Source organism: Tachysurus vachellii, chromosome 1, assembly GCF_030014155.1.
Source record: "Tachysurus vachellii isolate PV-2020 chromosome 1, HZAU_Pvac_v1, whole genome shotgun sequence".
NCBI classification, from domain to species: domain Eukaryota; kingdom Metazoa; phylum Chordata; class Actinopteri; order Siluriformes; family Bagridae; genus Tachysurus; species Tachysurus vachellii.
Genome location: NC_083460.1, coordinates 797,676 through 809,453, shown reverse-complemented (window position 1 = coordinate 809,453; position 11,778 = coordinate 797,676). Strand labels below are relative to the sequence as shown.

General features: G+C 39.2%; 1 protein-coding gene across 1 annotated transcript; it reads left to right on the top strand.

Moving 5' to 3' along the window:
• Positions 1-1,110: 1,110 nt before the first annotated feature.
• On the top strand, positions 1,111-3,564 carry LOC132842908 (ubiquitin-conjugating enzyme E2 W-like). The gene is made up of 5 exons (XM_060865882.1): positions 1,111-1,125; positions 2,565-2,656; positions 2,799-2,901; positions 2,991-3,149; positions 3,493-3,564. Exons 1-5 carry the CDS (start codon positions 1,111-1,113, stop codon positions 3,562-3,564), a joined length of 441 nt encoding a protein of 146 aa, XP_060721865.1.
• The last annotated feature ends 8,214 nt before the right edge of the window (positions 3,565-11,778 follow it).

The following is an 11,778-nucleotide window of genomic DNA, read 5'->3' as shown; positions in this document are numbered from 1 at the left end:
TCATTTATCTGTTTTTTATTTTCTTTTGTAGTAATAATTAAGTAAACATTAATAAATGTATATTAATGTGTATATATGTTTATATTTGTGTATATATGTTTTATTTGTGTATATATGTTTGTGTGTATATATGTATTATAGTTAACATATTTTATTAATTTTATAATGAATTTTATTAATGTTATAATAAAAGTGTGTGTAAAGTGTTTATTTGAGCAATGTTTTGTTTTCCTACCAAATGTCGTATATTTTGTCATATTTATTTATTGGATAGTAATAAGTTAAAAAAAAGTATAGGAATGCAAGACATGCCTTTTGTGCACTGCTTAATACCAATAATGATCTTTTTTTAAATGGTTCACACTTTATACTTTTGAGACAAGGGGCCTATTGCACAAAACTAGGATAAGGGATTAAGCCGGGATATCTTGGTGATCCTGGCTCAATTTATCCGTGATCCGGTTGCACTAAAGCATGAATAAGGACATGCCATGTGTCCAAAGACATGCATGGTAGGTTGTTTGGCATCTCTGGAAAATTGTCCGTAGTGTGTGAATAAGAGTGTGTGTGTGTGTCCTGCGATGTGTTGGCACTCCGTCCAGGGTGTATCCTGCCTTGATGCCCAATGACGCCTGAGATAGGCACAGGCTCCCCGTGAGCCGTATACAGTATATTGTTATTTATGTGTGTATTGTATTGTATAGTATAGTGTTATTTATGTGTGTATTGTATAGTATAGTGTTATTTATGTGTGTATTGTATTGTATAGTGTTATTTATGTGTGTATTGTATAGTATAGTGTTATTTATGTGTGTATTGTATAGTATAGTGTTATTTATGTCTGTATTGTATAGTATAGTGTTATTTATGTCTGTATTTTTGAGAGTCACAAACAGCTGGAACCAAATTCCTTGTGTGTGTCGACTCACTTGGCCAATAAACCTGATTCTGATCCTGATCCTGATTCTGATTCTGTATGACTGGGTTATAAATAGCCAATCTGGAATCAGGATAGAACTAAAACTAGCCTATAGGCAGCAGGAGGTGAGACTTGTGCACATACAGACGTAGGTAGAAAAATAACGTGTCTAGAACTTAGGGAGCTCCAACATGGCGTGTATGCAGGTGAGTAGCAGAACTATAGTAAACAAATCAAGTTAATTCAAACGGTTATAAGGAGATGTTCATTACAATTCAGAACTGTCAGTCATCACATCATCCGTATAAGTTACACACACTACTGCTGCTGTATATTGTATAAAAAGTATAATATTACACAATATTGTTATTTACACTACCATGTACTTTATGTACATAACTGATCTGTCATATTCTATAGTCATATTTAATACAGAATATATAACAGATCAGTTATGTACATAAAGTGTGAGTGTAAATAACAATATTGTGTAATATTATACTTTAGTACAATATACAGCAGCAGTAGTGTGTAATATATACAGATGATGTGATGACTGACAGTCCTGATAATGCAGTACTTATAGATATGAAGCAGTTAATATAATGATGGTGAGGTGTTAATCAGGGTGATTGTCTGGGGAAAGAAACTGTTCCTGTGTCTGACAGTTTTAGTAAACAAAGTTCTGTAGCACCTGAGAGAAAGGAGGAGCTGAAAGAGGGTGTGTTCAGGGTGTAAAGGGGCAGTGGTGATTTTTACTGCCCGGTTTCTGGTTCTTGTGTCGTACAAGTCCTGGGGGGTGGGCAGGGGGGCATCAGTTATTATTTCTGCTGTTGTTACTGTGCGGTGCAGTCTGTTCCTGTCCTGTTTAGTTGCTGCACCAAACCAGATGGTGATGGATGTGAACAGGACAGATTCAATGACTGCAGTGTAGAACTGCATCAACAGCTCCTGTGGCAGAACAAACTTCCTTAATTGATGTAGAAAGTACATCCTCTGCTGGGCCTTTTTGATGATGGAGTTTATGTTGGACTCCCATTTCAGGTCTTGGGAAATTTGAAGGTCTCCACAGATGACACCGGGCTGTTGGATATTGTGGTGGTGGTGGGGTGTTGAGGGGTTTTCCCTAAAGTCCACTATCATCTCCACAGTTTTGAGGGTGGAGAAAAATGTGAATTTTTTACCCACATTAGAATATTTATCCATGGTGAGACTAATCATGAGGGTGCTTTTGTTTTGTTTTGTTTTAGAAATGCTAGCAAATCATTTAAAGAATGAACTGGGAAGCACCTTTTTAGTTGTAGAAATGTTTTGTGTTTTGTTCGATATTCAATCTTTTTTTTTTTACTCATTTGTGTGAACGAATTTTATTCCTTTTTGATGTATAAATCTTAGTTCTGTAAATAACCTAAGAAAGTGTTTAAATAAGACTGAACACATTGTATAACACTCGTTAATAAGGAGACTGGAAAATTAATTACCTGAGCAGCTTGAAGTGGTTCACAAACTTTTAAGAGCTGCACATTAGACTGAGGATTGACTGCTGAATCAGAACTTGGTGGTGTTTTTCTTCCTTACAGCTAGTACCAAGGGGTGGGGTGTACATAATTGTGCTCTCAGCTATATTTATTGTTTCTGTTTCTAGGGACGGTTGCAGAAGGAATGGTTGGCTTTGCAGAAAGATCCACCTCCAGGAATGACTCTGAAAGGAAGAAGAGTTCAGAATACAACCACAGAGTAGGAGCTTGTTTCTGGTTTTATTTTACGATTTATACAGAATGGTTTTCACTGTTCTGGATACAGTGGTTTCTTACACACAGAGCATTGATGAGTGTGTTTATTCGTTCTTGTCAGTTTCTCACTTGCATCTTGTGTCCAGGTGGGTTATAGAACTGAAGGGCCCTCCTCGTACCCAGTACGAGGGCCAGAAGTTCCAGCTTCTCTTTACGTTTAGCAGCCGATTCCCGTTTGAACCTCCTCAGGTGAACCTCAAAAGTGTCAGTGCACACACTGTTTTTGATCACTTCTTCATGTGCCCTCCATCTTGACTTCTGTCCTCAATGTCATACAGGTCATGTTTACCGGCGAGAACATTCCGGTCAATCTGTTCGTCGACAGCAACGGACACATCCGGCTGTCTAGTTTAACTGTAAGGGAGTGGGTTCCAGCTCTGACTGTCCGGTCCGTGTGCCTTGTCATTATCAGCATACTATGCATCTGGGGCGGGAAGGTCAGTCTCACATTGATATAAACCTGAATTGAACAGTCTAACAGCCGCCACTGCTGCAGCTTGTTAGGCTCGACCAGTGTTCTGGTGCATATAACTAGTAGAAACTGGTCTGGTCAGGAATGGGATGAACTCGAGTCTCCAGAGTTTATAATGTGTCCTCAGGTAGTAACTTAAAGATCTGTTTTTTCCCATATGTTTCATTTATGGCAGCATTTTATTAATAATGGGGGGTTTGTGTAAAGTGCTTTAATTTTACAGAAATAACACACAAAGTTGATTGAAATGGTGGTTGTTTTTTTGTGTGTTCTTGTTGTGTTTCTGAGTTCTGCTCTTCTCTCTGTAGCGTCGTCCACCCAACAACTCCTCAGACGTACAAACATGTAATAAATCCCCAAAGAAGAGAAAGTGTTGGTAGCACGGTGAGTGATCTGTTCACAGCTGTTATTTCCTTTTTGTATAGTAACCCAGCATGCTGTTGTTTATGTCTCCTTACAGATGACACGTGTTAGTAGCACGGGGACTTTTAGCAGTTATAAACAGGCTCACACACAGTACACTGGCAGTTTTCTGTCCTACGGCAATGAGTGGACCTCTTTAGAGAAACAGCGTTTTGGGAGCGTTACACTTCAGCAAGCTAAAAAAAACCTGATCTGACTAAAGGAATGTAAAACTCCACGTGTGCTCATTGAGAAACACGGATGATGCGTGTGTTTAGAGGGTTTATAGATGGTGGGATTAGCGCTGGATCACTTTTTACCTCTTTTCCTCTGACCCAGTGGAGCCGGTGCTGGTTCTGGGATCCGGTTAGGGATTAGTTTACCGAGCGCCGTTCATCTGCAGTGCATCATGATTACTTATTTATTCTGAACCTGTAACTGCGCATTAGGATTAACAATATGGCTTCCGTACAGTTTGGTCTTTGGACCAGTAATTCTGCAACTTTCTTTTAGTCGTTTGTTACAATAACAAAGCAGCAAACAGCTCGACTTCCTCACATCATCACCCACAAGCTCTCACTTCTTTGGTCCTCGAGTTTAGTTGAGTGTCTCATTGTCATTCTCATTATTCACAGGTTCTGAATAAGCCCCACCACCAGGACTGGCACTGGCACCGTATCAGCAGACAAGCAGTTGTTTTGTTTTATTTATTTTTTTATACTTCTTTCTTTCCAGGTTGATGTTTTGTGCAATGATTAAGTCTTTGTGTAAAGGCAGTCAGTCCAGGCATGTAAATTATATAACAGAATAAAACATTTATTTTAGATGAGTAGATAAATGTAAGACTTGCTTTTGCAAAACCATTTTTTTAATAAATAACCTTCTTTTTCTGTATGCACTCGATCAGCTAAGAACTTTTGTGTCTCTGTTTTGTGTGAATTTAATTAATTTATTTACTTTATTATGACTCCGCCCCATTAGGCTCCACCTCCAGCTTTTTAAAGCTTTATTTGTATCTGAAAGTCTTTGTTGTTGTTGAACATCAAACCTGGAGCGTAGAATTGACAGTAAAACTAAACCCTGAACCACGTGAAATTTCTGGTTTGCAGAATTTACCGTTGTGTGTAGCTCTGATTTCACAGAGAATCACTCTCTGTAGCAAGAGCTGACTTAAGAGACAAACCCCAGTGCACCAATATTGGCACATGGCTGAAAGGCATTGTGGGTAATGTAGGGAGCTACAGGTCAAAATGGAGCTACAGGTCAAAAGAGGTTTAATTTAAAAATGGATTTTCTTTAAATCAGTCAGCAAATGTGTGTCAGCATTTAACCTTTAACGTTCCCTGTGTACTGCAGAGTGAAGGCTCGCTTCAGTTCTCACGTTGTAGACGTTTTCCTTCAACTGGATCTGGACCTGTTGCTAATATCATTTATATAAGTTCTGCAACATATAATTGAATATTAGCTCCGCCCACACATACATTCGTAACCCAGGCAACTAATGGAAAGAAATGTGTCTTTATCATAGCTGAAGGGAAGAACAATACAATTGCAGATAAACAAACAAGCAAAAATGACACACTAGCGTAATCATGTAAAGGACAAAGACATATATTAGTTCTGTGTAACAAAGTAAAACCAACGTTACTCACCTATCGAGAAGGAAAAAAGCGCCTCGGCGTCTTAAGTAAAGTTGGTCACATGTTCACAGATTGGAGTTTCCTGAGTCAATAACTCCTGAGCTAAACACTGTTACTACACAAAACACGGTTGTAGCTGCGTCTCTACATTACTACGATAGAAAAGAGGTATTTGTGTAGTAACAGCGTTTAGCTCAGGAGTTATTGACTCAGGAAACTCCAATCTGTGAATATGTGACCAACTTCCTGCTCCTTCAGTTCTCTCCAGCGCTGGAAAGCTGATCCTATATTAACACGTGCTACTTCTTACCTTATCGTAAGTCTTTCTTCTCTTTCTTGGTTTTTATCCTCCATGTCAATGTTTCAATCGCTTTCTGCTAATGTCTACAGCATGAAAGCATCTCTGTGCACTTAACTTACTGGAGTACATACTGTACCACTTATGAGTTACGTTAATTGACAGTGAGTTTACTAATGTTCATGAACTGAAGCTGTCAGGAGACAACGCTATCTGCTTCACTAAGTTTGATCCCAGTTACATTTACAATAATAAGCGTTATTCTGAAACTCATGACAAATAAATACTTTTGAAAAGGTTCTTCTGTTGTTCCTGAATCTTTACACATTTTCTATCAGATCCCAACCATCCTGAGTAAATAAAACTCCTTAATAAACAAAAGTAACTGTTCTACTATGTGACACACCAAGAAATAAGAATTTCTGCAATGAAGCCGAAGCTTTGGTTTTAGACCTTTTTGAAAGGAACACATGTTTGGAATTAAACAATGTGAGAGGCAAGAGGTTGTGAGAGGTTGTTTACAAGGCTGGACCTTTTTTAAGCAGCCTGGACTAAACATATAAATCAAGAAAAACAGTAATGCAAAAAAAGAACAAGTGTGCAAGTGAGCATAGTTTGTGTAATAGTCCATTAGTGCAATAACGTCCATTTTGTAAACAGTCCATTAGCGCTGCTCACCATTGCCTTACCATTGCACATATCCACCTGGTTTGTTTATAGTAATAGCAATATATTATATTAATAGCCATATATTTTGTTTATAGCACATACCATTCAGTAAATTTCAGTTTATACTAATATTCATCTGTATATTATGTTCATAGTACATATATATTCATCTGTATATTACTGTTTATAGTAATAGCCATATATTTTGTTACATCCTTCTGTAAATTTCAGTTATAATTATAGCCATCTGTATGTTATGTTCATAATACACACACACATCTGTAAATTACTTCTATATTACCACCTTATTTAACTTATTTAAACCTTGTACAAACTGTATATCCTGCACTTGCTGCATGTGTAATGACAATAAAGTTGAATCTAATCTAATCTAATTTATCTTAGTACAGAAGCTCCACAGTGTAACAGAATGATATTGACAAGACACGAACACATACTGTATATAATAGAGACAGTATGAATGTGCAAATTGAAATATAAATAAGTAAATATGTGTTTTAAGTAAACAATGTAAGAATGTAAGCTCTTACCCTTTACTGTGTTTTCTGCCTTCTGCACAGAAACAGGAGTAAAAACACGCTGCTGTTGCTGCTGCTTCGTCACCATGAGCTTGTTAAGCTTTCTTGACTAGGTTTTCTTCACCTACCAACTTTCTTTTGCTATGAGAACGTTGCCATTTGTTAGGAGCGCTAAATTATTTATGTCACTCAGCTTACTACAAATTACACAGAAGTCTTAAATGTTTCATCAACAGGAAATCATTTGTTCTGTACGAGACTCATGTACGAGACTCATAATAAAGCTCATTTTCATAACAAACACACTTCCTATCCTGTTTATTACAGCGTATTTTTAAAACCAGATTATATCAAAGTTATGATATGATAAAGTTATGATGTCTCTGTCCTACTTTCTACACTGTCTATTATCTCATTTCCTTTATACCCCAGCACTGTTGAATGATTCTGATTGGTCAGAAGGTAATGATTAATTTCCTCAGCTATAACAGCAGCTCTAACATTGCTGCAAGATTTATATTAATGTGATTTTTTTTTAAATCTTGTTTTTATAGTAACAACTGATACAAAGACAAAGATGTGCAAGTAAATCGGGTTTAAAGATTGTATAAGTGTTGCTTTATTAAAAACGTGCATTTATTTTGCATTTATGGAAGGTGTCATGAACGCAGGATAAAAACGGACCCAAACGCAGGATAGCAAAACAAACGGGGTTTAATAACAAAAACACTAAACAGGACACGGACTGAAGACAGGACAAGACAACAGTAGATTCCGCGCTGCACAAGGCAACGCGGCACAGTTAAATACACAGGGTAATCACAATAGGAAACAGGTGTGTAGACAGGGAGGAGCAGACGAAGGTGGGGCAGACACGTGACGAAGAACATAAACACATGCACGTGGCCAAAGTCCGGGCTGAGTCCTGACAGAAGGAGACTTCAGTGTCAGTCTCAAATACAGTCGGTTCAATCTGTAAAATGTTTTCTAGCATCAGCCGTACTGGGGCTTTACCAAAATCATGGCAAGCTTTGTCTTATTAACTTCATGACAAAGGAATAAAAAAGAGCCGATGGTCAGGGAATGGACTGTATGTTAAATCATTTTATCATTTCAGCTATACATGGTTGAAATGATAATAAAAGCTTCTTGACTTGACTTCTACTAGCAATTAGTCTCCCTCAAACAGCCCCTGTTAGTCACTGTGATGGTAGACTCTGATAATTGAAATAAACACAACGTTTATTGTCTACACAACTTTATTCCCGGGTTCGGCTTCACCGTCACTCACACACACTCTCTACCACCCGCGCTGCACATGCGCCCAGAAACTTTCGGCACACCGTACCGTATTTAACAGAATAGAAACACCTTATGCTGTAATGAACAGAGTAGGGGAGGAATAACATGTTAACAGACTCTTGTGGGAGTCTGTGAGCTCAAGTATGTGGAAGAGGGCAGATGAAGACGTTTTGTCAGTTTATGTGTCTCCCAGGAAGGTTTACGTGTCTCTTCCTGACACGTAACTGACATTTTGATGGTTACAGTATGTCTGAGGGACATGGTAGCCTAGTGGTTAAGATGTTGGACTACTGATAGGAAGGTTTTGAGTTTGAAACCCAGGTACACCAAGTTGCCACTTGTAATGACCGAGACAACACCTGAGACGTGTATTTCACAAGGAGGTTTACTGCATACTTTACTTAGCAACACTACATGCTCTCCGTTCATAACACACAACAGCAATCAATGCCGGGAACGTTATTTCTTAAAGAGGCAGTACAACACTACACCACTACTAGGCCCCTGAGCAAGTTCCTTAACCCTCAACTGCTCAGCTGTATTAATGAGATAAATGTAAGTTGCCCTGAATAAGGGTTTCTACCAAATGCTGTAAATATCGGAAATTACACTTTGCTAGCAAAGTTTTACAGAAGGTTTTTACACCAATTTGTTAAACTGGCTCCTTACTCACAATGACCTTTACATGACAATAGATTAGAAAGTGTCAATAGAATGTTACCTAATTTGGACCAAAACCTTTTGGCTCTTTGCAAGTTTTCAGCCAGCGCTGCGACATCTGAAGGGATTTCCCAGCCACACAATATTGAGATGATCCCAGGGGGTGTTTTCAGCAGGGGGTATTGTTCATTTCTCTTTGTGTTGTACTGTATCTCACGTGTGTTGCCCGACATGATCCTGATTCTGTTCTCGCCCCTGCAACACCTGTTTCTTATGTCTCTTTGATTACTCTCCCTACTTATACCTGTTCCTGGTCTTGGTTACGTGTTCCTGTATTTCTGTAGCCTGTAGATTTTAATAAATTCCCCTGTTTTATGTTGCTATCCCTGCGTATGGGTCCGAATTCTCTCTTTTGGATGCACTTGCATTCCTAACACACACTTACATACACACACACCTAACCAGAGACCATAGAACCTGGAGGAAACCCAGACTGACACTGACAGCTCCCACACAGACAATATGATCTGCGACCTGTGAGCCAGCAACGCCACCCACCATGCCACCCAAATAAACCTAGTAAATTATTACTATTAACACTAGAGTTGGCAGTGTGGTTACTTATATGGTTTGTTCACACCACCAAGTTTGAGGGATTGATTCCTGACTCTGCCCTGTGTGTGGAGTTTGCTTGTTCACCCCATGGATCCAGGGGTTTTGTCCAGGTACTCCAGTTTGTTTCCTCTGTCCAGAGACATGTGTTGTGATGTTGTCTGATAGTGAATGTTTCTGCCCTGTCCAGGGCATCCCCAACTTTGTGCCTCTGAGACAGACCCCAGGCGTCCTGTGACTCAGTGTAGGATAAGATCTACAGAAAATGGATGGATTATAATACAAATTTATATTACAGTAAAACCTTAAAGTGGTGGAGATTGTCCCGTTCTACTGGAAAGGGCAGAAGGGTAACTGAAAAATATACCAGCAAATGGTTGCTGTCAGTAAGGACACACAGACAGGTGTAAGTGTATCTGATAAATATGACAACACCATATTGTATTCCTTCATGCATTTTATCATATTCAAATTTCTGCATTTTATGTTCTGACTCACTTCTGACTCACCAAGCTGAATCACCTCATCAGCTATTTGTATTTATTCTGTTTCCTGTTTGTAACTCCATATGTTATAACTACCTTCATTACATCCACATGTCCTTCAAGTCACCAAGAGCCCATTTCCAGCTGGATCCTGGACTGTGTGCAGGCTCAAGTGGTCAATCATTGTTCTCGTGGTCAGAACTGAGTGTCGGAGTGGAAAGGAGGAGCAGAAGGCTCTGGGTGGTGGGGCACAGGATTATACAGTTAACTGTCACTGCACTCTGAATGATAATCACTAATGACCCTGAATGAGTCCAGCACAGAGCCGATCGGCCCTACACGCACACTACGCAAGTTGTGTAGGGCGCCGCAAATTACGCAAGGCCCCGCCTCCCCTGCCACATTTTACAGCGTGCGTTAATGTTTACTGTGTAGCATGGGTGTGGTAGAGCGGCCTTATGGGTTCGCCTTCTACCCAAATGATGGCAATACTCGCTGTGATGTTAAAGTGGCGAGGCTAAAAATTTAAAGGAGCTAAATAAAATAAAAAGGAGCTCAGCACCCCTAAAATTTTTATTAATATTTTAGTCCAGCGGGTCTCCGCCGCTGTGGAATAGCACAGGACCTGAGTGACTCGTCCATAGTCATAAACGGAGAGAAGTAGCGGCGGTTACAATGTTCTTCCGCAAGACGCATGCAGTTCTGTTTATTAACTGCTAGAGCGTGAAACAAAAACAGCAGCGCGACAAATAAACTGCGTACCTGTGTAATGCGTACGTGTGTCTCTGTTGGTAAAGTTTATCGTTAATTTGATTCTCATTTTAACAATCGGGAGTCATGTAAACATGACGTCACGTGCGTCTTTTCTGGTCAGTCGTCATGGAAACATAAAGCCCTGGCGTTTGGACCAGAGTGAAAATAAATGACATATCGCTGTATACCACCAGTACAGTACGTGTGAAAACACTCACTCACTTTGCTGTATTTATTCATTCCTCACACACAGAGGATTTAACCTTAACTCCTGAACTCCTAGCATTGCTCTCTCTCTCTCTCTCTCTCTCTCTCTCTCTGTGTGTGTTTGTGGGTGTGTGTGGGTGTGTGTGACCTGCCAGTGAGCAATGGACATACGGCAGTTCTTTAAAAGAAAAAAGACAGAATCAGGTGAGAGACTAGGGACAGACCATAATGATCTTGTGAAAGGAATTTGTCATTTAATAAAAAGTTAAAAGCCCAATAATAATAATAATAATAATAACAATAATAATAATAATAATAAATACATTTAAAATGACATGCCTCGTGTGCCTTTTGATCATATCCTTAGCTTCAGCACCCCTGAAAAGGAGCTCAGCACCTCTAAAGCTCTGACCCTAGAATCGCCCCTGCTGTGTAGATGACAATATGAAGTGGAGTTATCCATCCGGCCATGAAAAGTGAAAAAAGAAAAAGTAGACCAGTACAAAAAGTAGCATGATAGCACTCCTAAATGACAATGTTTATAGTCTCTCAAGGTTACAACAACGTTAATGCAATAGGGAAACCAATGGATTTACATTGGAATGAGCATAATGCCAGGTCAATATGAATGCACATTCCTCAGTAAATAATAACCATCAGGGATCAAGTATTGCTCTAATGCATACTATAAAACACAGTGATACTGTATGGCAAGCCATTTTAGCTTTTATACATTCACATGATATGGATTTTTGATATCAAGAATTCAGTTTTCAATACTTAAAATGTAAATATTGAGTGTGATTGAGTGTAGTAACCATATTTTTGATATCAGGAATTACGTTTTTACACTAGTAAAAACGTAATTGCTGATATCTGCTATTGCATATTCACTAGTTCCTCTTTTCCACCGGAAAGAACCGGGTGCTGGTTCAGACCTAGCGCTGGTGCTGGTTCAAAGTTGTTTCCACTGGCGAACCTTCTAAGAACCGGTTTGCCTTTCCACCGGCTAGAGAGCCGTCACAGC